General features: G+C 36.6%; 1 protein-coding gene across 2 annotated transcripts in view; it reads right to left on the bottom strand.

The window, feature by feature from the left end:
- The window catches only part of Immp2l (inner mitochondrial membrane peptidase subunit 2), an 863,335-nt gene that overhangs the window by 809,175 nt on the left and 28,303 nt on the right, over positions 1-25,857 (bottom strand). The window contains exons 2-3 of one of the 2 annotated variants that reach the window (XM_013024067.1): positions 15,234-15,397; positions 13,514-13,650 (exon numbers count right to left, since the gene is read on the bottom strand). In XM_013024067.1, coding sequence (XP_012879521.1) covers positions 13,514-13,648 — 135 coding nt within the window. In that variant the 5' untranslated portion in view covers positions 13,649-13,650; positions 15,234-15,397. The remainder of the gene's footprint in view (positions 1-13,513; positions 13,651-15,233; positions 15,398-25,857) is intronic. The other variant, XM_013024066.1, reaches the window with a different exon arrangement.

The following is a 25,857-nucleotide window of genomic DNA, read 5'->3' as shown; positions in this document are numbered from 1 at the left end:
TGCATTGTTGGTGGGAGTGTAAACTTGTTCAACCACTTTGGAAAGCAGTATGGAGGTTCCTCAAAAGACTCCACATAGAGCTCCCCTATGACCCAGCGATCCCACTTTTGGGCATTTACCAGAATGATCACAAACAAGACCATACTAAAGCTACCAGCACAACTATGTTTATTGCAGTATTATTTACCATAGCTAAGATATGGAACCAACCCTCAGTAGATGAATGGATCAAGAAAATATGGAATATATACACAATGGAATTCTATGCCTCCCCCATTTGTTAGGAAATGGAAAGCCTTGGAAAAAATTATATTAAGTAGGTCCCATGGTTTCCCTTATTTGCAATAACTAGCATATGTCTGAGACAAGCAGAAAAGGTCAGATAAGTTGATGTTAGGTGAAATGAACCCCAAGATAAGGACTCGAATATTTTTTCTTTCTTGCTATTGTTTCTAACATATTTATAAGACGATTTCTTTGTTGCTTTGTATGTCCCTTCTCCACGGTATAACACCTGTTTTCACTGTATTTGATGTTGGTATAATTTGTGGAGGGGAAGGGAGAAAACAAATTGTTTAAATAGGGATACAGGTGGACCCATTGCAACAATGAGATGTACAAGACGTTATGTCGAAAAAGGAACTTTATAACTTTGGAGCAGGGAGGGGGTGGGGGAGATGGGAAGGGGAGACAAAGGAGGAAGCAACAATGCTTGATAAAAAATGTACTCATTACCTTGCTCATGTAATTGTAACCACTCTGTACGATATTTTCACAATAAAAAAATTCTTCTGATCCTATTCATCTATTAAATGAGTTAATAATAGTACCTTCATCATACAGTTGTAACAGACATGAATTAACATATAAAGTGAATACTATACTATAATAGTATTATTATATAATAACAATAAGGGAGTAATTCTGGCAAAAGGCATAGACAATGATTTTTTGTGAGGTTTTTCCTAGAATTCCTAAGTGATCACCAATCAATATAAAATGCTTTAAATAAGAACAATGAAATGAATTTGATTTCATTCTCTTATATCACATACATATATAATGTGCTTTGATTGGATTACTTGTCCCATTTCCCCCATGTTTTACAATTTTCAACATGTTTTATTATTCTATTTTTATATATGCATATAAAGCAACTCAGTCATATCCACCCATCATCATCATCTTTCACCTTTCCTTAGTCTCTTGTTCCCACTAAACAAAATCCCCCCTTTAAGATCTATCCTTTTTGTAGATTTCACAAATGAGATAAGATATGCTCTATATATCAATCTGACAGAATACTTAACCTGATCTTTAGAAGATCTATTTTCCAACCAATGACATTTCATTCTCTCCATGGCTGAGTTATATTCCATTGTGTATATATACCACAGGTGACACTTATAGTGATTCCAACATTTGACTATTTTGACCAGAGTTACTATAAACATGTATATGAAGCTGTCTCTATTTTATGCTGACAAATTCTTTTCTATATATGCCCAGGAATGGTATAGAAGGATTGAATGGAAGTTTTAAATTTGGTTTTTCTGAGAAATCTCCAAACTGATTTCCTAGTGGTTGCATTGATTATATTTCTATCAACAGTGCTGAAGAGTTCCTTTAAAAAATATTTAAATATCTATAAGTAGTTGTACAAAGAAAGTGCCATTGAACAGAGTTCCCTTAAAAAATGTTTAAATATCTGTAAGTAGTTGTACAAAGGAAGTGGCATTTAACAAAGCAGTTTATGAATATAATACATCTTGATCAATGTCAGTCACCCCTTCCATCATTTTCACCCATCCTTCTATTACTTGACCCTTCCCTCATTCTTAATTTTGTAGAATACACATTGAATTCTTGACTGAAAGCTCCTTCACCTTCTCTGTTTCGTTTGTCTATCCCTCTCCCCATAACCCTACCCTCCCTCATTCAAGTAGCCACGTTTCCTTGTATTCATTTTGTTGAACATTGCCTTTATAAGAAATTATACTATATGAGTTTTCCTTTGAGTCTCCCATATTTCAGTGAATACATTTTTTTTTGTCGGTTGTGGGCCTGAACTCTGGGCCTGGGCACTGTCCCTCAGCTCTTCAGCTCAAGGTTAGCCCTCTACCACTTGAGCCACAGCGCCACTTCCGTCTTTTTCTGCTTATGTGGTGCTGAGGAATCGAACCCAGGGCCTCATGCATGCAAGGCAAGCATTCTACCACTGAGCCACCTTCCCAGTCCCAGTGAATACATTTTATACACTTGTATACCACTTAATAATTTACTTATTAGTGTATAAGCTAAATCTAGCTTCTATATATGAGGGAAAATATACAGTAACCTTTGTCTCTCTATACCTGATTAAATCCACTTAACATAATTTTTACAGGTCTTTCCAGTTCTTTACAAATAATACAAAATTATTCTTTCTGACAGATGAGTAAAATTTCCTTATGCATATATACCACATTTTCTTTTTCTTTTCTTTTTTTTTTGCCTTTTATACCACATTTTCCTGATCCATTCATTCACTGAGCAGCATTGCCTACTGTACCTTCCTTTTTTCCAGTATTCTTTGACAACATTTGTTGCTGTTTATTTTCCTGATGATAGCCATTATAACTAGCATCATTTTGATTTGTATTTCTTTTATGAATACAGGTATTGAACAGTTTTCACGTACTTATTATGTATTTGTTTCTTAAACACCTATCTATTCATTTTTCCTATTTTGTACTATTTGTAATACTATTATTTTATATTATTATTTGTTAATTCAGTATTTAATTTTTTGAGCTTTATATATTTTGGATATTAATTCTTTGATTAATAAGTGGGATTTTTTCTATTCTGTATTCTGGTAATTATTTTCTAAAATATGTAAAAGTTTTTCATTATGCTGCAATCCCATTTGTCAATTCTTTCTATTACTTCCTATCCAGAAGATCATTTGCCTATGCCTGTATCTTCAAGTGTTTTTTTTTCTATTTTCCTATAATAGTTTCAAAAGTTTTTGTCTTACACTAAAATCTTTATTCCATTTTAAACTGATTCTTGTGCAGAGTGAGAGATAGGGATCTGTTGTTAATCTTCTATATGTGGATATCTACTGTTCCCAATACTTTATTGAAGACTGTCTTTTCTCCCTCATACGGTTTTTGCACCTTTGTCAAAAAATAATATGACTGTAGCTGTATGTATTTATATGTCCTGTGTTGTATTCCATTAGTCTATATGTCTGTTTTGTGCCAGTACCATGCTATATTTATTACTTTTTCTCCACAGCACCATTTGAAATCCAGTATTGGAATAGCTCTAGTAAGCAGTGAGTTGGCTTTTAAGTGGCTTTTATAACAAATATTTTAAAATATTATTTTCCTTTCTAGCAACTTGGTTCTTATTTGTGCATCATCTTGACTCAGATCACTGCAACTAAATTGCAAAATTAAAATCTACAAACTTTCTGACTCATTCCAATGATTAAATGGCTTTAAAACACTAGTACTAAATACGTGCATGATGTTTCCAAGGTAATAAAACAGATTTTGAAATTAATCATGTTAAGAAATAAATCATATGTAACTGATGAAAATAAACCTTGTATAGATAATTTTAAATATTAACAAGAAGACATAACTGCTAGAGGTAATACAAACCAGCTACATGGGAAGGCTTTCTCTTTCATTAACAATACTTCTCACACAGAAGAAGCCATTTTTTCTATCAAAAGCCCATAATCTAAAAAGTAAGTGTTCATAGTAGGGTGTGGAGCAAGTGAAAGGAAGTGTTTCAACAAATAGTAATGTTTGTAAGAAGGCTGCCAGGATGATTTTCTCAAAAGAAAACTCCTCACAAAGTCCAAATTTACCAACAGATACAGTGATGAGCAATCTAGTCACATGAATCAGATAGTATCTATGATCAAATCTGCAGAGGTAATACAATATGTTTTATATCCTCCATTATTGAACTTGATGCTGCAACATACTGTTTTAAGATCATTATTCTAGCCAGGCACCGGTGGCTCACACTTGTAATCCTAGCTACTCAGGACGCTGAGATCTGAGACTGACAGTTCGAAGCTAGCCTAGGCAGGAAAGTCTATGAGACTCTTACCTACAATTAATGACCAGAAAACTGGAAGTGGTACTGTGGCTCAAGTGGTAGAGTGTTCGCCTTGAGCTGAAGAGCTCAGGGACAGCACTGAGGCTCAGAGTTCAAGCCCCATGGCTGACCAAAAAAAAAAAAAAATCCTTATTCTAACAGCAATAAACATTTTGGTCTATGGTCCTCCCAAATTACATGAATCAAAGTTATTAGAACTGTGGGATTCAGATGTGTAGAAAAACAAACTGTTCAAAGGAATTGCTAAGTATTATATCAGATAGTTCATAAATTACTCATCTAATTGCTGTAAAACAAACTACTCCAAATCTTAAAACAAAAAAAAATCATTTATTAGCTCATGATTCTACAATTTCATCTATGCTTAGCTAAGAAGATGACATTCTAGCTGGAATGACTCAAGCACCTTGCATTCATAAAGGCAGCTATGTTCCAAGAGGACAAGCTCCAATGTGTAAACATCTAACAAGCCCCTGCTTTCATATCTGTTGATATTCAACCAGCTACAGAGAATGGAAAAAGGTAAGACATAGTTCTTCACAAAATCCAGGAGCAAACACAGTTAAGGGTCTTCTACCTCAGGAATATTCTTCATTTGGTGCCTTTTCTATTCCTTGGACTTGTTCTCTACTTTTGTTCATGACTCTTGGCTCTGCCTATAGGCTTTGGGCTATTGTTGTACTGAAATAACTCAGCCTCATGCTTGTTAGACAGACACTCTATTCTACCATTTAAGCTACACCTCCAGCCCAAGACCAGATCGCTTTTAAATAGAAATGTTTCTCTTCACAATAATTTAGGAAACCAAAGACTTTTTCTTTTTTATTTGTTTCTAATTTTTATTTCTTAGCTTCCAGGGCAAAGAACTTTTTTCATTAATGCCATCAATATAGATTTTAAAATTCCTATGTTCACATACTGCTATTACTTTTCTTTTACAGTTCTCTAAAAAAATGAACTCACACATTGTTCTCTCATTGATAGCTTTCTACACTTCTATTGTCTTTCCAGCCATTCTTAATCTTTCTAAAAATATGAAATGCCTGAACCCCCATAAAACTAGAGTAAAGGTGATGTACAAAGATGTTACAGTTACATAAGTCAAGTAATGAGTACATTTCTTTTTGAAAGGGTCACCTCTTCCCTTGTTTACTCCCAGTATTTTTTCCTCCCAACCCTTCTCCCCCCCCCAAGTTGTATAGTTCATTTAGAACATAGTGTCTAGTGAGTATCACTGCTGAATTAGTTCACCCTTTTTTCCCACCATTTCTGTGCCAAAGACCTTTAAAAAAAAACTGAGCAACCCTTTACAAACTAATTTGAGTCCCCTAGAACTTTTAGACTTCTCATTAATCTAATTGGGGTTCATTCTACTGTCACCTAGCCCAGCACTCATGAGCATGTGTGCGCACACACACACACTACAAACATGTATCACACACACACACATACTACAAACATGTATCACACACACACACACATACTACAAACATGTATTTCCAAAGGAGATCTTTACTGCATATGTGTCAAAGGCTGCTGTGGCACAAAATCCTTAAGAGTCTCAGTTTCATTTAACTGGAAGAACTTAGTAAATACCACTTCAAATCTTTTCGATATCCTAGTAAAAAGTCTTTCAGTACAGATTTGATCTTTGCCCTAAGCCATTTCTTACTCTGAGAATCTTCCCTCATAAACATTGGAAATGAAAATTAGTTATATTTTCTACACCAGAAAATCTTCGACATCTTATGTTTCTTCTCATTTCTGCCTTAAGTTCATCTCCTTCTTTCTATCAACTTATATAAAGTTATAAGAAGACAATTGAAAAAAAAGGCAACTCTCACTTTCAATACTCTGCCTAGAAATCTCCCTCCTCAGTGCAATTCCAAAGTTCACTATGTATATATTCTATTTCCAAATTCTTGCATATGACGGGAAGTTGTCTCAACACAAGTCACCACCATTTAGTCTTGAACAACAGCTCCCTTACCACCTTTATTATTTCTATTAGCAGATACCTGTCATTTGTCCAGACTCTACAACAACCCTCTCATCATTTCTTCAGCCTCTCAAAAACCAGCTGGTCCCAAAACTAACATTATATTTTAGGTTTTCATTATGATACAACCCCACTATTTTTTTCTTCAATCATCAATCACTCCAAATCTATGTCTTATGGATCCATATGCAGAAAACTAAAAGTGGATCCTTGTTTGTCACCAGGCACTAATATCAACTCAAAAATTGTCCAAGACCTCAACATCAGACCTGAAACTTTGAAATTACTGAAAGAGACAATAGGAGAAACACTAGAACTTATAGGCACAGGAAGAAACTTTTTGAAAAGAATCCCCCCAGGGGCAAAACAGATAGGAGAGAGACTTCACAAATGGAATTACGTCAAAATAAAAACTTTCTGCACACCAAAGGACATAGTTACTAAACTAAAAAGACAGCTATTAGAAGACCGTTACCAGGATCACATACAACAAAGAACTAATATCCAAAATATAGAAGAAGCTCAAGAAATTATGTGGTGCCGAGGAATCAAACCCAGGGCCTCATGCAGGTAGCAAGCATTCTACCACTGAGCCACCTTTCCAATCCTACATAAATATTTCAAAGTACTAAGGATATGATTTTAAATTCCTAGGTCTTAAAATGTTGCTCATGAATCTTAATTAAGACATACCCTCCTCCCAGTAATGGTGATAAAAACAGCCCCAAGGAATACATTGACTGAAAAGGGAATTTCTTACACAAAGAAGAAATGGCCTCCTTATACCTCATACTGAACCTATTGCTTGAAGCCCTGTGGCAAGCCCACATGTAAAATTATAGAATCAAAAGCTAACATGTTCCACTTCCCTAGTTATAGCTCAATTTGAGCTCCTTCAACCTTTCAAGCCTCCCTCCAGCAACAAAGTAGCATTTTAAACTACAGGTCAGGACCAATGAGTGAGCCATAGAATCAATTTATCGGGTTGCAACCAGAACTGAAAATATCAGAGGGCATTACACATAATGATGATAATTATGGCTTAGGTGTTGTTATATGAAACTTTTGTTTCAGTTGTGCATATGTGTGTATAATGCAAAACTGTATTAGTTATTATGAGTCATAAGAGGGTTGAAATGTCTGCCATAAAAAAAATTGATGGGTTCATCAAGAAGATAAGAAGTTTTCAGAATAGTGCAGAAACGCCCTCAATGTCTAAGAAAAAATTTAACAATGATAGTTCTATTTTATATCTCTGCAAAGTTTAATTATTCAGGTACTTCAATGCTTCAAAGAACAAATTTAATATGCATTTATTCAGCATCTCTGTGAATGGGTAGGTGAGAGGAATATGATCCCTTTCTTTTAAAAAGCTAACAAAGTAGGTTTAGCATTAATCTATGAAATACCTAGAGGATAAGAGAAAAGACTGTACAATCATAAGTTAAACTTACAATACTGTAGGATTTCAGATATGTGAATGACAGAATTAAGAAAAGCTATAAAAAAAAAGAAGACAGAACTTATGGATAGCCTTAAAGGGAACACAGATACGATAAAACAGAAGAGCAGATTTAGCAATGAGTCTTGTTATACAGTCAAAATAGCCTAAGTGCCTATGAAAAGAATCCCAAAAGCTCCATGGCATACACGAGTGTACTGACTCCACACAATCATTCAGAAAACCAGGTTCTTTTGATCTTATGCATCTAAGATGCCCTGGGCATCTTAGCCTCTGCTGCACTGTGGATACACACAGAAGTCCCCATTTTACAAGAGCACCATTTGGAATTTCTCTATTTTATGGTGGCATGAAAGCTATAAGCACTAAGTAGAAAACTTAGAACCTTGAATTTTGATCTTTTCCCATGCTAGATAATATATATTATAATACTCTCTAGATATGGGCCTCAGCACTGAGCCATAGCTCCAAGTCAGTCTGGTATAACCAATATAGCAATATATCATGATGTTTTGGACATCTTTAGAAGCATACCTATGGTATATAAACAAATCAGTCCTGAGCCATGCCCTGTCCTTCTGGCATTATAGTTCAAGAACCAAGATTCCCCATGCACAAGGCCAGCTACTAGGCAATTAGTAACCACTGCTCAAAAACTATTCAAACTTGCCTATTTAACTCAGGAGGCTGAGATCTAGAGGATAACAGTTTGATGCCAGTCTAGGCAGTAAAGGTTCTCAAGATTCTGTCTCCAAAACAACCAGTAAAAAGCTTGTCTAAAGGCATAGCTCAAATGGTAGCAAGCATTAGGCCCCTAGTTCAAATCCTAGTACTGCCAAAGGAAGGAAAAGAGGGAAAGAGGGAGGGAAGGAGGAAGAGAGAGAAGCAAAGCCAAGCACTGCTAGCTCATGCCTGTAATCCTGCTCAGGAGGCTGAGATGTGAGGGTTGTGGTTCAAAGCCAGCCCAGGCAGGAAAGTCCATGAGACACTTATCTCCAATTAACTACCAGAAAACCAGAAATGGTGCTGTGGCTCAAGTGGTACAGCATTGGCCTTGAGCTGAAGAGCTCAGGGACAGTACCCAGGCCCAGAGATCAAGCCTCACTACTGACATAAAAAGAAAAAAACAAGAAAAATTAAGAGAGAGAGAGAAGCAAGGAAGAGAGGGAGGGATATAGGGAGGGGAGAAGGAATTATTCAAATGAGCCAGTTCTAAACTGCTCACCGGGCTCTGCCTTGCCTTTCCAAAGTCACTTTCTGGGTGGGGGTGGGGAGCATTCTCAAGGCTAAAACATGTAGTTTGGTATCATTTTTAAAATAAGCATAAATGTGCCATTCTATTGCTACTATAATCCTAGAAAGCCTGCATGAAAATATTAAATGTGAAAGAGGCATGATATATGCAAACTACTGTCAAATAAACCATAGGAAATGTTTACATGTATATATTCATACATATATGTATGTATGTATGCATACATCTGTATATATATACATGTGTGTATATATACACATACAGAGATAAAGATACAGAAGGAGAGGGAATGAGGGACGGAGGGAGGGAGGTAAATCCACAAAGAGAAGAGTTGAGCAAAAATAAATGTGGCAAAATGTTGAGCACTGATATATCTGGGTAGAAAACTCAGGGAGTTCTCTACACTACTTATAACTTTTGTGTAAATCTAAAATTACTTCAAATTATTTCATTTTTTTTATTTACTTCTTCACTTGACTCCTTTATTTTATGGGGATGGAACCTTGCTGTGTAGTCCAGACTAGCCTCAAAATCATGATCCTTCCTAATTTAGCCTCCTTAGTGTTGGGATTACAAGTCTGTTACCAGCATGCTCAGCCTGGTGACATTTTTAAAAGCGGTAATAAACCCAGTATTTAAATAACAGATATAACCCTAGCTATATGAAACAGAAGTGTATAGTTACTCTCATGGGAAGGGAAAAATCCATGAAGGAACATTATAAAGTTATTACTCACCAACTGTTTCAGAATAGCATATGTTTGCTGCTATAAGTACAAACTAATCTATCTGAATAATCTGTTAATAATAGGTTATGAAACTACATAAAGCCTCTAACATCCTAAGGGGTAAACTCCTCAAGTGAGATTTCAGCACCAAAGGTAATTTGGAAGGAAAGCACACAAGTAAACCCATATGGCATTAAATCCTGGCTTCCTTCAAAGTTGGCCTCAGCTGACTAAGGAGAGCCAGAACATGGAGGAGTCAGCACGGAAGGTGATGTGTGCCAGGTACTTCCCAGCATCTAGGAAGTGCAAATTCAGCAGGTAATATAAAACTCACTAACTGGACCTTAAATGTTAGTGTATAAATCACAATATACCTTGTTCCTTGAGAGTCTGTATGAAGCTTCTAAGAACGTCGAAATAACAGTTACAATCAACAATGAGGAGGGTGTATTATGTAGTCTACTGTATGTTTAAATATTTAAAAATAGAAAGAGGCTGAAAAAGGAAAAGAGCCTCTTTGTTTACATTTTTGACAGAACTTTTAATTTTAAACTCAGCAGGAAACAAGGTAATGGCTGCAGAGAGTTAGGTGGGAGTCTAAGAGGTTTATTACAAACCAGTTTCTGTAGTCTCATACATAGGTAGCTGAGTGTCAAGACAATTTCAAATCAATGAATATATTGTTCATGAACAAACACCTCAAATGCAGAATAAATTCTATTCTCTCTCATATTCCCTAATTTTTTTTAAATCTATGCTGCATAAATATATCAGAAGTCCGAGTTACAGAGATAGTATAGTACAGTGATGTTTTCAAGTATTTTCCCCCTGGCTGTGCAAAACCGCAAATGGGAAATGGTAGACTACATAAAAAATACAAAGCAATTGCAATAATAATAAGATAATGGTACTTAAAATTATTCCTTTCACTTGCTTTATAAAATTTTAAATCTCAATTTTAAATGCAGGAAGCATACACCTTCTATCAGAACCAGTGACCCTGCTGCAGGCATTCTCACTCAAAAAAAAATCTAAAACTTTGGTGTGAGGTCATTAAACTATTCCTAGGGCACCCTTTTACTCTAAAAGCCTCTGTAAGCCATTGAAGTTCTAATTTGAATAATTGCATTCCACCTACATAAATTCCCTCTGTAGTTTCAACTGTATGCAATATCAGTCTTCATTTCCTGAATTAAATTAATGCCATGTAATATGGTGCTTCTATTTTTTTTTAAAAAAGTGCATCTACTTTCGTAGGTAACCTTTCAACAACCAGTAGAAATGATTCATGTGCACCAGAGGGGAATAGGTCAATATGAATAATCATTAACCAGCAATTTGTGCCAGTATTCATTGTGTGCCGAGCATTGCAAAGGGGAGAGCTCATCCAGTAAAATGGCTGCACCTATACAGCTTTATGCAAAAATAAAACGTTTCATAGACTGAATACTATTTTCCGTTGAATTAATCATTGTATCATTAAAACTTTTAGCTTCATGTATGACTTAGCTTCAACTCCCTGAGACTCCCAATGTTTGATCATCCCATTCTTCTACTTAGATACTTAATGATTTGTAAATTAGTACAGGAAAACATAATAACTTAAGCAAAGAACTGCTGTGTGTGTGTGTGTGTGTGTGTGTGTGTGTGTGTGTGTGTGTGTGTGTGTGTGTGTGTGTGTGTGTGTGTGTACTAATTGAAGAGCCTTTGGAACCTGGCTCAACTGGGAAAATTTAAAGACAAGAATTTACTCCAATATTCAAAAATTCAACACAACCTATTGTCTACACTTGTGCAGTTCATCAAAGCTATACATCACCATGATGTTTTCAAATACACTAAAATGTTACTACTCTTCAAATTTTATTTCATCATTCTGCTTTTAAATAATTTCACATATAACATATTACCTACTAAAATCATAAATGAAATAATCTGTTGTACTTGCAGTTGGTGTCAAATTCAGAAAACATAGACCTAACATAATAAATGTACACTTTCCTTTCTTTTCAGAATATCCATTCCATGAATAAAAGTACGCTTTTGTTTGGGAAATATCACCAGTACTTCACCCCCAATTCTCACAGAACAGTGCAGTTAAAATGGATGCCCTCACTTTCTCACTGATCAATCAACCTAGAACAGAGGTAGGGCCTGTACCTGTTGAAAGTTAGACCAATCATAGTACCTAAGCCTGATAGCCAAAGTTGATCTGTTTATTGGTAAAGATAAGAAAATATGATCAAAGTTGAAACCATCACAGTCTTCCAAAGTAGGAAAAAAAACTAATAGGGACAAGAAATGTAAGTGCTCACACCTTTAATTCATAACGTTACCCACCAAAAGTCTCTCTCCTCCTTTGTCAACAATGTGTGGAAAGTGGATTCCCTTTAGTTGCTAATTACTAGAGGAGAAAATCCCAAGAGGGGAATGACATCATTATGTCTCTAGGGGCCAAATGATTGTTTCTGTATTCTGCTGATCTGATCTTATATGGGAAAATTTCCTGAAACAAGGAGGAATCAATTTCTTTAAAATACCATTTTGTTACCATAAATAACAACAACAACAACAAAAAGAAATATGAGACCTCAGACTAATCCAACTAACTAATAAAATGTCTCTTCTTTTCTCTGTCAGTGATTAGCTCAAATTTGCCCTTGTCACTTCTCTTGGATTTTTCAAACTGAAATCATAAAGCAAAAGAAGTGATCTCTCTCAGGTTATGATGAAACTGTGCGTCTTAAGGCATGGAAGTTGTCAGCATCCATGTGCCCTACCATGCACAGAAAGCTGATCTGAAAGATCTTAGCCAAGATGCAGACTCAAGCACAACTTAGAAACAGAGAGAAGAGTGTACATTCTGGCAGTAGTTAAGTCATGGTTCCAGATGTCTCTGATAACTGCCATAGCCTGCCCTCCTTGGGGAACATAGTAAGCGTTTCAATAAACCCCTTTTTATACCCAAGTAAATTATTTTCCTGTAATCAGTATCCAAGGGAATTCTACATAATATATCAGACAAATATCAGAGAAATAAATTTTACTTCTTAGAAATAAGGCGTCTAGGAATAATGCAAAAAATCTAATGCAGGGCTGGGATGTAACTCAGTGGCAAAGCACTTGCCTAGCAAGTGCAATGTCCTGGGTTTGGTCCCTAGTACCAAAAAAGAAAAAGAACAAAAAAAATACGGTTAAAAAAACAAACAAACCACCAAAAAACCCTTTGAAAAAACAAAGGAGGAGGCAACAATGCTTGATAAGAAATGTACTCATTACCTTGCTCATGTTCTCCATACAGTATTTTCACAATAAAAAACTTATTTTAAAAAAATCTAAGCATGTGCAGATTCAAAGCAGAAAAAAAAAAAGCTTGGCATCCCTGACTCCATTTGACATCTGTCTCTTTTACTAAGAATCTCTCTCCCTTCAATCACTTTGGTTCCCAGAAAGGACAGGACAAATCGATAACATCTGATCCTAAAAGGATTTCTTTACAGAAGATGGTATCATTTAGAAAATTTACTTAGTCCTCTACAATTCTTAAGGAAAAAAAATCAAACTACAAACTCAGAAAACTATTTGATAGTTATTGCTATTCATCTCTCTTCCAATTATAATAGCACAATATTTAAGGCCTTATAAAGAAATGTAGGATTGGGCATAATGGAGCATGCCTGTTAATCCTAGCACTCAGGAGTTACAAGCAGGAATATACAATGCTTGCAGTCAGCCTGGTAATAGCAATGTGAAGTCCGGTATCAGTTACATTGTAAAACTTTGTCGGAAGAGAGGGTAGAAGGGAATGAATTTAGTAAAGTGAAATTTTAGTTTAAAGCCTTTTAAAACCTCTCCATTCCCAGCATACAAATAATGAGCACTCATTTCAAGTGCTTGAGAAGCAATACAGCATGTGCTTTAAAGAAAAAGATGAAATTCATTTTCACCTGCATAGATGCTCCTTCCACTCTTGCCACACAGGCAACCCGATCCAAGAAAGTCACTGCCACCGGCACTGCCACAAAGAAGCCTTTATAAAAGGCCTTGAAGTATCTCTTCACCCAGCCGTGTGCCTGTGCCATACCTAGATACACAAAGACAAGAAGTAGAAATTAGTCTCAAGAAAGGAGAGAACTACATACAACCTAAGAAAAGTAAGAGTGGGATAGTCTGCAGCTCAGTGATAGAAGATGTGGTTAGCATACACAAGGCCCTGATTTGATCCCCAGGACCAAAATAATACATACATACATACATAACAGCAACTGATATATTTCACACTAATCCCTGTAACCATTAGAATAACATTTTGCTTATACTCCCAAAGGGAAAAAGATTAGTTCACATTAACTCTTTTTAATAGCTCAAGTCCACCAAGCAACTTCAGTAGAAAATCCATCAATTTATCAATAAGCATTCCAACAGCAAATCTTTTCCTACTGCTTACAATCATGGTAGAGCTGCAGAGCCTCATAGCTCTAAGAGAAATTTTGGTAGGGCATGTGCCTACCTGGCTGAAAACTATCCCAGCCCTTTTACAGTGTGTCCATGTGACTGGGTCTGATCAATGATATACGAGCAGAACAACATACTTTGTGCCCTCACAAACACCCCACTTCTCTATTTTATTGCTATAAAATAACAATGTGATGGTCTTATTACCTCTGCCCACCAGTCAAGTTTTCTGTTATCCATTCCCTTACTGTTCCCCCTTGCTTCCTTTTCCTGAACATTAATTCAAGAACCCCTACATGATCAGTATGTGCCCTGAGAATGTCTGGTTTATGACACGCTGTGAAGATGATGTTCTGCTGGCTTGATTATTGGCTGCTCCTCTAGTTCCATTACCACTGCATTATGGTATGTCTCCCTCCCCCACCAGCACCATGACAATACCAGAAACTGGCTAAGCAAGGTAAAGTAGAAGAGGGAAGGGAAGCAGAATTCTTGGGAGATGTAGTAGTTTCTTCCTTGAAAAGTCATACATAGTCCATTCACTTATTAATCTGCCTGATCTTCATTTCTTTCCTCTACTAAAAAAAGGGTGATTGATCTGAGAGTCTTAACTGCTATTTTCTACCATTCACAGGCCACTGAATGAAGTCTTCTCTCTTCTGGTGTGGTTACTTGGCTCTGCATCTAATGGTTAACAAATCATGATTTGGCTTGGAAAAACTGAGTAACAGTAGGAGCAGCCATCTCAAGCTTTAAGATTGAAATGTTCGTTAAAGATATTAAAGCAACAAAATAGGAGAATCCTAGTTCCACACACTATGGGTCACTTGACTATCCTGTATGGGCTGTTCTCACACTGGTACTTCTGCTATTACCTGTGAAAGCCAGAAAACTAGTTTGATGACACTTGCTTCTTTGTCTGAACCAATCACGGGTATGAAAATTTGATTTAGTCAGCTAATTTTTATAGAATTACATTTTAAAGTGGGAAAATACAAATTTGGCTCTGGCCTGATTTTACACTTCTCTCAGATTAATCATGGTGTGCCTAGGACCTTTTCAGATTTCTCACAGGTGTATCCCCAGCACTCTCAGTCTCTAGTGGGACAACCCTGCTATGATTGTGCAGACAGAAAAGAACAACACGCATCTTGTTACTTTCTTAATGGATGAGAGGGAAGGTCATGCCTAAGGTGTAACTGGTTTCTATACCTTTTTCAGGATCACTGAATAAAGGAAGCCCCTTGCATTGTCTTGACAATGTAAATACATGTACAGTCTACATCCTTCTTAGAGAGGGTGGTAGGATGTGATGGTGCTGTGACAAGAACTGCTATGTCTTCTTTCAGACTAATAGTATATTATCCAAATTGGTCCTAATTAAGACAAAAATGAAATGTATGATGGATCAGGAAAGGAAACTATTACATGAAAATTCAATACATATATCTCCAATCTGTAACCCTGTAACCATTTGACTATGCTTCAAACTTTCTAGGAATCAAGAGATACCTTTAACTATCTTTTTTGGGGGGAGGGGAGGTCAGTCGTGGGGCTTGAACTCTGGGCTTGGGTGCTGTCCCTCAGCTCTTCAGCTCAAGGCCAGCGCTCTACCCCTTAAGCCACAGCACCACTTCCAGTTTTCTAGTGGTTTATTGGAGATAAGAGTCTCACGGACTTTCCTGTCCAGGCTGGCTTTGAACCATGATCCTCAGATCTCAGCCTCCTGAGTAGCTAGGATTACAGGCATGAGCTACCAGCACCCAGCTTACCTTAACTATCTTATACAATGAAAAGTTAAACAGTGAGGGATCCAGTTGGGCCAAATGGGGCCAAACAAAGTCCTACAGGTGGATAATATTCCTGGCTAGGAAATGTATATCATCATTTTATTGGCTGTCTTACACAAGACAGGAGGGAGTGGGTAAATAGGAAGTGAGACAGAGTCTAATAGACTCTTGACTTCTCTTTATTTAAAGTGAGAGACTAGATCAGATTAGTCTAAACAGTTATATAACACTATCACCAAACTTCTTCAGCCCTAAACTCACCATTCATTTTGCTTCCAAATGATCTAAAATTTCTTGTCCTCTTGAAAGCTGGTCCAGAAAGTTTAAAAACGGCAACCATACCAAGCATCAATCAAAAATGTATAAAACAGCACAGTATTCTTGGCTTCTTTTTTAAGTGTACAGACTTAAGTGTCACACTATCAATAAGAGCAGTATTGTGCCAATATTCATATTAAAGAAATGAAAAACAAGAACTATGAAACAAAGGGAAAAGATTAAGAAATACATTCATGATGATAAAGAATGGTAGATAGAAGTGAGAAGAAAAACAATATTTAGCACTTAGTAATCACTAAAAAGCAGAAATAGGCTGACTCAAATGGTAGAGTGTTTGTTTAATATATGCAAGACAATGGATTCAAACCCTGGTATCACAAAAATGTATTAGATAAATAAATACACTCATACACTCCTAGCAGAACTATACTCAAGATTCTTTCTCAAGTATTAATTTCTAAAGATGTTACTCAGTGCGTTGTCTATTTAACCTGGAACTGCAAAACAAGGGGAGCATGTGAAGAAAGCATGTCACTATCACATGACACAAACTGTTATACAAGCTATAGAACCACTTTCAAAGAGTTTCTTATGAGAGACTACACCTCTCACTTTATTTTGATGAAATTCTTCCTTTAAAAGGCACATACAGGGCTGGGAAGGTGGCTCAGTGGTAGAGCGCTTGCCTTGCATGCACGAGGCCCTGAGTTCGATTCCTCAGTACCACATAAGCAGAAAAAGCCGGAAGTGGTGCTGTGGCTCCAGCGGTAGAGCGCTAGCCTTGAGCTGAAGAGCTGAAGGACAGCGCCCAGGCCCAGAGTTCAGGCCTCATGACTGGCCAAAAAAAAAAAAAAAAGGCACATACAAGAGAAGGCTACATGGTAGTGAAGAAGACCTTGACAGAGTGAGAAATTTGCCTGAGTTATAATCAAGAACAATGGATTTCTAACTTTTTACACTATATGACACATGAACAAAGTTATATAATATATATATATATATATATTATATATATATATAATAGCCCACTAATACACGCGCACTATAGGAAGGAAGACAGTAGTAATAGAAAGGTTCCACAAAACAACAACATTATTAAATAATAGAGGATAATTTTAGCTGCTTGTTTTCTTTTTGTATAACACTGCTACTTGCAAATCAATAAATTAATTTTTATGGCCCACTTGACTTATAGTTTTATCTAAACTGACCTATGAATATCCCAATCTCTAATTCCCTCTAAAATCTTTATATCATAGGGGGAAATATAATAATCTAAAGTAGTTAGTTTGGAGGTAATGTGTATGCATGGTAAAGAATAAAGACCAGAATACTTTTCAAAATATATTATACATATCCTAACATTTACCCAAACCTATAATCTTTTATATCAAACTGAAAAAAATGTTACTGCAGACTAACTTTAGAAAATAAGCAATTTAAAATCATGTTTTCATTCCAACTCAGCTGCCAAACTGTAATCTTAAGTAAAATTGTTTAGAAGTCCTCACATCTGGTACCCAAGAAATATTTTTGACCTAAGGTGCTATATGTTTCCACAAGCAGCTTCAACCAGGGTCCTCCTAAGACAGGACGCTTGCTTGACATGTTTCATTCATTCATACCAAACTTTCCATGGCGCCCCTAAATCAAACTAATTTCTCATCAGTGACATCTTTCACTTAGAACCAAAATACTTTTACTAACTCATTTCATACTTCTCCATAGATATTTATTTTTTCAAATGGACTGATTTACAAAGGTCCCACTTATCTTCTCCATGACTTGGCAACAAACTAATAATTCTAGCATATTTATAGGATCAGTACTTTCAGGATGCAAAAAAATATGAATTTTCCTCAACATTAGATTTCATTAGCTTAACCTCTCTGAAAATAATTCTGACTAAAAGTTCTACCAGTCAAATATCATGCTTTAAATAAGTTTCATGACTCTCACAATTTTCATTTTCAGGGTTTCCAAAAATACAAATAAATGAATAAATCCAAAGATTACAGACAGTAATATATGAATCTGCAAATTATTGTTTCATGTACATAGGAAAAATCTATACTTAGCTACTATGTACAAGAGAAAAGAAACAGCTCTAAAGTAAACATTACTTCCCCATTTACCAGTTAAATTATCAAGTTTATTTCAGTGGTCCACACTGATGTTAAAATCACAGACCACTCTCAGATAACAATTCCAGGGCAATGTTTCCTAAGCCTGTCTGAACTGACATGATTATAAATGCAGACCCTTACTCCCAGCCAGGTCTTCAAAATCTAACTTCCTAGGTGATTTGCTTAATCAAGCAAATAGAAAATGCTGCTAGTTGGGTGATTAAAGGTCAGAATCATTACTCACCCTCACAGGCTTATTACTTTCTCAAAATGGGAATGAGAGAAAGGTAGGGAAGAATTACCACCCTGAATGTCTTAGTACACCTTCAGTTTGTCCCTTTACTGGATTAACAAAGTATCTGAAGAACAAACCTGTTCAGAAAATAAACAGTACAAAATGATGGGCAGGGGACTATGTCTTTGTTCCTATGGGGAAGTTCAATCATCCACCAATTCATTCATCTCCTGTATCATTCATTCTCACAACCAGTATATATGAAGGGACTTCCAGAAGCCAGTGGTAGGCACCAGAGATCATACAATAGTGATCAAAGCCAGACTTTATCTCTGCTTTCATGAATTCTTATAATCAATGACAAAGATCAATGGAATAATCAAATACATCTAAATCAGATTATATAAAGTGCTCTGAGAGAGACAGAAAAGTCAAGGTCTCTGTAAAGGAGAGTGAACAAAAACATCAGTAAACTTAGATGAGGGTTTATGAGGTCAGGAAAGGTATTTCAGACAGTAGCAATTTCCTAAGGTCTCATGTATCAGGAATGACTATGCTATGATGGAAAAAGTGGGTAAATGGGAGCACATGGGGGCATATGAATGGGAGGAACCAATTTAAGAACCAGAGCAGCTAAGAACTCACAAATTTTGTGAGGACTGAAGTTTTGTTGTTATTGCTGCTGCTGCTGCTGCTGCTGTTATTTTTATTTTTTCCAGTCCTGGGCCTTGAACTCAGGGCCTGGGCACTATCCCTGAGCTTCTCTGGCTCAAGACTAGCACTCTACCACTTGAGCCACAGCACCACTTCCCTCTTTTTCTGTTTATGTAGTACTGAGGAATAGAACTCAGGACTCAATGCATGCTAGGCAAGCACTATACCACTAAGCCACATTCCCAGCCCGTTTGTTTTTAACAAATGGGAATGATCGTAATTATATTTCTAAATGAATGGCTGGACAGAGCAAAAATGGACATAAAATAGATTATTCTAGTAGTCCAAGATATGAAATGATAGTAGATTAGCCTAGGCAATACTGGAAATGGCTTTAAATGGACAAACCTAACATAAATATTTTGGAGGTTAAATTGATAGCATCTGGAAATTAATGGGCAATGGCAGGGAGGGGAAAGGAGGTCAGACAGGAAAATGTCAAGAGGAAGTACTTGACCTGTCAGAGCACCTGTATTTTGTCATTACCTGGAAATATATTCCAAAGCGCACACACACAAAAGAAGCTCAAAATTCAATTCCTCAAACTTTTATTTAGTCTAATACTATTAGTTAGCCTTATAGAGTACACGCAAAGCAGAAAACAAGCAGATGTGTTCTATGTCCTCAAAGAAATACCATGCATCAAGGAAGACTGCCCTGAAACATTTTCCAGAGGAGGCAAGCATTAAAAAGGGTAATGGGGGCTGGGAATGTGGCTTAGTGGTAGAGTGCTTGACTAGCATACATGAAGCCCTGGGTTCAACTCCTTAGTACCATATAAACAGAAAAGGCCAGAAGCAGTGCTGTGGCTCTAGTAGTACAACACTAGCTCAAAGACAGTGCCCAGGCCCTGAGTTCAAGCTCCAGGACCAACAAATTAATTAATTAACTAAAAATTTTTAAATAAAAAGGGTGATGGCCCTGCAGCAAAAGAGTCCAAGCACAAGTTATGTCCATCTGAAGACTGTCAAGGAAAGCCTCCAAAGAAATAGAATTTCGAGGCGAGATCTCCAAATTTAGGCAAAAAGAGCAGCATATACGAAAAACTAAGGGCAAAACACAGCATGGTTACTTAAGCCAAAACAAGTTCATTTTGCATGAAGCATATGCAAAAGTAACTATTAATTTTAACTCAGAGAGCATTTATTTATTGAGTGGCAAGCACAATTAGTAAGAGCAGAAGATATAAAGGCATACAATGCAATACCATTTAAAAACTAAGCAGTACTTCATATTCTCTATGTAAATGTATACGCATATATACAAGTATTTTAAAGGAATGTCATTTTTATTATTGCTTTGACCATGATATCATGCATCATCTGTGTAATTATTAATGTTACCTGAGAAGAAAAAAAAGTAAGCAGATCAAAACTTTAACTGAGGTTATTTTTTAGTGATAAGAAGGGACACAATGACTAATTTCTTTTGTGAACTTTTGTTAACTTCTAACACTTAAATGGGCTAAGGTATATAGAAAATACAGTGTAACACTAGACTTCCCATCATAGCAAACAAGTCATACTTTCTCAATCCAGTCTCTCTGTTACTGTAAAGACAACAAAAACACTGAGTAAAATCCCTCCCTGTTCAGGTAGTAATCAACATATTTATCTGACTACAATGTTCGTATGGCCCCAATTGGAGTTGGGAAGGAATCGAATGGGGTTTTAGAAACTTCAGGAACTTCTGTCAAGTGTTTGTTACTTTTATACTAAGATCCCAAAAGGAAAGAACAATGTGTTCTCTTTGCTGTTTGTGTTGTGTGTACATGGACCTTTAATAAACTAGCTAGGGATTCATGCAGGATGGAAACGGGGAATTCTTGCATTTGAATATAAAAATTTGAAGCTATCCCAGAAACAGCATAGCATGCATTAGTAAAATATAAATAAAAAACAGGAAAAAATAACATGAATTTCATTAAATTCATATTCTCTGTACACTTATCACTCTAGAAAGCAGCATGAAGATTCCTTAAAAGACTAAATATAAAGCTTCCCTATGACCCAGCAATCCCACTCTTGGATATTTACCCAAATGACCACAAACAAGGCCACACTAAAGTCATCAGCATAACCATGTTCACTGCAGCATTTTTTTTTTACCATACCAAGATATGGAATCAACCTAGATACTCCATAGTGATTGACTAGATCAAGTAATATATACAATGAAATTCTATGCTTCCATCCATACTTAGTAAGGAAATGGAAAAACCTGGAAAAAAAATTATACTAAGCAAAGTAAGCCAACAGAGGCTACATTTGTAATAATTAGAATGTGCCTATAATTCTACAAATAAACCCAACAGATAGTAAAAGACAAATAATTACACTTGGACATGATTCATTAAACAGCACTCTAAACATTCACATACTGAGAACAAAAGATATTCTTAAGAGAGGATCACAAGGGCTCAATAGCTATGCATATGACCATATAAAATGATGCTTATCAAAATGAACTCCAAGAAATGAAAACAAAGTTTCTTATTGTACTGTTTGTGGTTCTTTTCTTTTTTCTTTCCTTCTTTGATTTATTCTGTTTTGTCCCTGTTTTTGATTTCTATACTCTTTGTCTTGTCTATAAGTCTATCTGATTTGGGGAAAGGAAGGAGAAGCATAGAAATGATGAGACAAAGGGTGAACCGATTCAGCACTGATACTCACTAGAAACTATGTTGGAAATAAACTATACAACTTGGGGAGGAGGAACGTAGGGAGGGGAAAAACTGAGAGAGAATGAAGGAGGGATTGATACTGTTCAAAAGGAAATGTATTCATTACCTAACATGTAACTAGCCCCTCTGTACATCACCTTTACAATAAAATTTAAAAATTTTTAAATAAATAAGTAAATAAACTCACTTTCCCAGAATTCTGAGCCTCCTATATTTTCCAATCTCTGCTCTCTTTTTTTTTTTTTTTTGTCGGTCGTGGGGCTTGAACTCTGGGCCTGGGCGCTGTCCCTCAGCTCTTCAGCTCAAGGCGAGCGCTCTACCACTTGAGCTACAGCGCCACTTCCGGTTTTCTGGTGGTTTATTGGAGATAGGAGTCTCACGGTTTCTCCTGCCCGGGCTGGCTTTGAACCGCGATCATCAGATCTCAGCCTCCTGAGTAGCTAGGATTATAGGCGTGAGCCACCAGCGCCCGGCTTCTCTGCTCTCTTATATAATCATATTCCATGCAGTCACCATGGTGCCCAGGAAGGGCCCCAGGCAAATTCCTCTGACTCCATAACTAGTCAAATGACTAGTTATGACCCAAAATGAATCTTTTCTCCTTTTAAATTGTTTCTCTCAGGTATGATATCATAGCAATAGGAAAGTGACTAACAACAGTGCAAATTATGTAAATGATCATTTTAAGTATAAAATCTGAAAGTGTCTGCTCTTTCACTTCTCATTTTTACAGCTCACAGCACTGCCACTGTCCCCTAAAGAAACAAGTGAGGGGAGGAAAAAAATGAAAAGAACTTTTCTACGTCAAGTCACACTAATCAAAATTTGAAAATTCCATGTCATTCACATTTGAGTAAAGTTAATGCAGTTCCTTACCTTTAGAAGTTACCAGAGAAGAATTCAGGTGATCTAGTCTCTCGTCCATATTTTAAATGTTTAAAATTGCCAACATAATAAGCACCTATATACTTCAGCTTTCTCTAATTATTTTTTCTTTTAGCAATAATAACAAAGGCTTAAAATCATCCATGGAAAAAAGGAAGTAATTTTTTATCAGTAACCTTGTTCTTCTAACAACTGACATTTAGGAGTAAAGCATTGCTTCTAAGAATATTATTTCTTAAGTAGTTAAGCACATCTGGCTCATTGCTCAAGTAGTTAATCAGAGAATATTTTACAATAAGCTTTCGGATTTGGTTAAAATCCTATTTGCCACCTGGCTTACAGCACCTATACATGGAAGATTCTTGATGATGTTGACCTCAACCACATAGCAACCCCTACTATCAACTCTTCTCTTTCACATACTAATCTATTATGGTTTCATCACTCATGAATTCATCTAAGATCCTTTTTGAGCCTGGTTATATTTTAGTCTATACAAAGTCACCAGCCACTATCCATAACAAGCACATAGATAAATATACCTCAGGTCTTCCCAATCACAAACACTAACAGTTATGTGGTGTGGGACATATAAAAGTAAAAGGAAAGCAACCTTCTAGAAAATTAAACTTTTCAAGCAAGTAATAAGTTAAACAGGGGAAACTATCAAACTATGAATATTGACAATATGAGGGCAGAAATCCAAAAATTTGACATGTAATTCCTGAATCATTCTCTATAATATACAGAGATAATACATAGAATAATCATAGATACAGATATATATTACTTCTTTTGTATGTATTCAGCAACTATAGTAAGGGATGACTTGTGATGTAGAATAGGCCAGCATCATCTTGAAATATGTGCCTGGAGTTTGAGTTGTATTTTTATGCTAGACAACATATTAAAACCACAAATAGACTAAGCTGTAACTCCTCTCCAGGAAGACTGAACACAACATCATTTGAAACAAGAATATTACAACACACGATCAGTCTCCTACATCTTCCATGAATTTTTTTTCAGAAGGTCCTATAAATTGGACTCAGCCATGTGTGAAGTTAAGGAGCTCTTGGATACATTGAGACTGACACAAGGAAAAAATAACTAATGAACTAAAACAAATTTGGTTCCACTGAAACCAAAAGTACATAGTCTAAATCAAACCAGTTTTCAGGATCTTTTTTTATATTATAATATAAAACATTAGATAGCATCTTAAGTATTCATTTTTCATTACAACAAAATATATTTATGTTGGCTCATAGTTCTAGAAATGCAAGATGTAGGATTTTCATCTGATGGTAGCCTTCTTGTTGACAGGAACCTGAGGTGGCACAGGGCATCAAGTGGCAAGAGACATAGAACATGCATGTATGTGTGTCTTCTAGTCTCCCCCCCTCACCTTGTAAAGTCATCAGAGTTCAGTCATGGACAATGACAATATTGAATCCAAATCACTTCCTAAGGCTCATCTCCAAACAGCATAGTACAGACCTAGCATCCACTTCCTTAATATCTTACACAGGGGATAAAATTTCAGTATGAGCTTAGAGAGACACAAACCATATTTAAATCATAGCATGTTATAAAAAAAAAATAGATACCTGGGGATATAGTTCAGTTGTAGAGTGCATAGCATGCAAAGATCCTAAGTGTAAGCCCCAGCTCCATACAATAAACTTTTCTTTTTTTCTTTTCTTTTTTTTTAGGGGGGAGGTCAATCATGGAGCTTGAACTCTGGGCTTGGGTACTGTCCCTGAGCTCTTCAGTTCAAGGCAAGCACTCTACCACTTGAGCAACAGCACCACTTCCGGTTTTCTAGTGGTTAATTGGAGAGTCAAGTCTGACAGACTTTCCTGCCCTGGCTGGCTGCTTTGAACCATGATCCTCAGATGTCAGCCTCCTGAGTAGCTAGGATTACAAGGATGAGCCACAGGTGCCCAGCGCCCAGCTCCTTCTTTTCTTTTTTGCAGGAAGGGGCAGTACTAGAGATTAGACTTAGGGACTCCAATCCTTCTAACAAGAAAGCAATAAAGCCACACCCCAACACTCTTGCTTTTTTTTTGGGGGGGGTCAGTCTTGGGGCCTGAACTCTAGGCCTGGAGGCTGTCCCTCATCTCTTCAGCTCAAAGCTAGCACTCTACCACGTGAGCCACAGTGCCACTTTGGCTTTTTCTGTTTATGTGTTGCTGAGGAATCAAACCCAGGGCCTCATGCATGCAAGGTAAGCACTTTACCACTGGGCCACCTACAAGTGGTAGAACACTGGCCTTGAGCACAGAAAACTCAAGAGACAGAGCCCAGGCCTTGAGTTCAAACCCCAGGACTGGCAAAAAAAATAAAGATAAAAAGCAACTATAATTTTCTATTGTTAAACCAATGAGCATCTGAATAATAATAGCCAAAGTTAAAATTGACATTCAGTTTTAAGTGAGAAACACAAAAAGGCAATGGAATTTCAACAGCTGTAGAGAATAAAACACTTGTCAGAAAACAACTAGAACATGAAAATCCATAAAGGCCTCCTGAGGCTTTGGTAATGGCTCAACATGTAAATGTCATACGTGCCTCAATAGAAGAGCAAAGCTGGTCCTACAAGGTAGTCAATTTATTTATTTTTATTGTAAAGGTGATATACAGCGGGGTTACAGTTACATAAGTTAAGCGATGAGTACATTTCTTTTTGAACTGCATCACCTCTTCCCTCGTTTTCTCCCAATTTTTTTTCCCTTCTGTCCCCTTCCCCCACAAATTATACAGTTAATTTTCAACACTCCATCAAGGTAGTCTAGTTGTGCTCTGCAGAAAACAACATCAGCACAGGGTGAAAGCTGGGCTGAGGGTGTGACTCAACTGGAAGAGCAACCACCTAGCGTGTTCAAGGCCCTGAGATCAAAACCCTGTACTTAAAAAAACAAAAACAAAAACCAGGAGAGAAAGTCAGTGAAATACTAGTGGGCCTTGAATCTGTCAACTCAAATCATAACTCAAATAGGAATATATCCGTGGTAGAGCATTTGTTTAATATAAACTGGGACCCTGAATTGAATTGAATCAAAAGAGAGACAGACAGGAGAGAGAAGAGTGAAAGGGAGGGAGGGGAAAGGAAAAGAGAAGG

Source organism: Dipodomys ordii, unplaced genomic scaffold (assembly GCF_000151885.1).
Source record: "Dipodomys ordii isolate 6190 unplaced genomic scaffold, Dord_2.0 Scaffold72, whole genome shotgun sequence".
In the NCBI taxonomy this organism is placed as follows: domain Eukaryota; kingdom Metazoa; phylum Chordata; class Mammalia; order Rodentia; family Heteromyidae; genus Dipodomys; species Dipodomys ordii.
The sequence above is the reverse complement of the archived record's forward strand: the minus strand, read 5'-3'. Positions and strand labels throughout refer to the sequence as shown.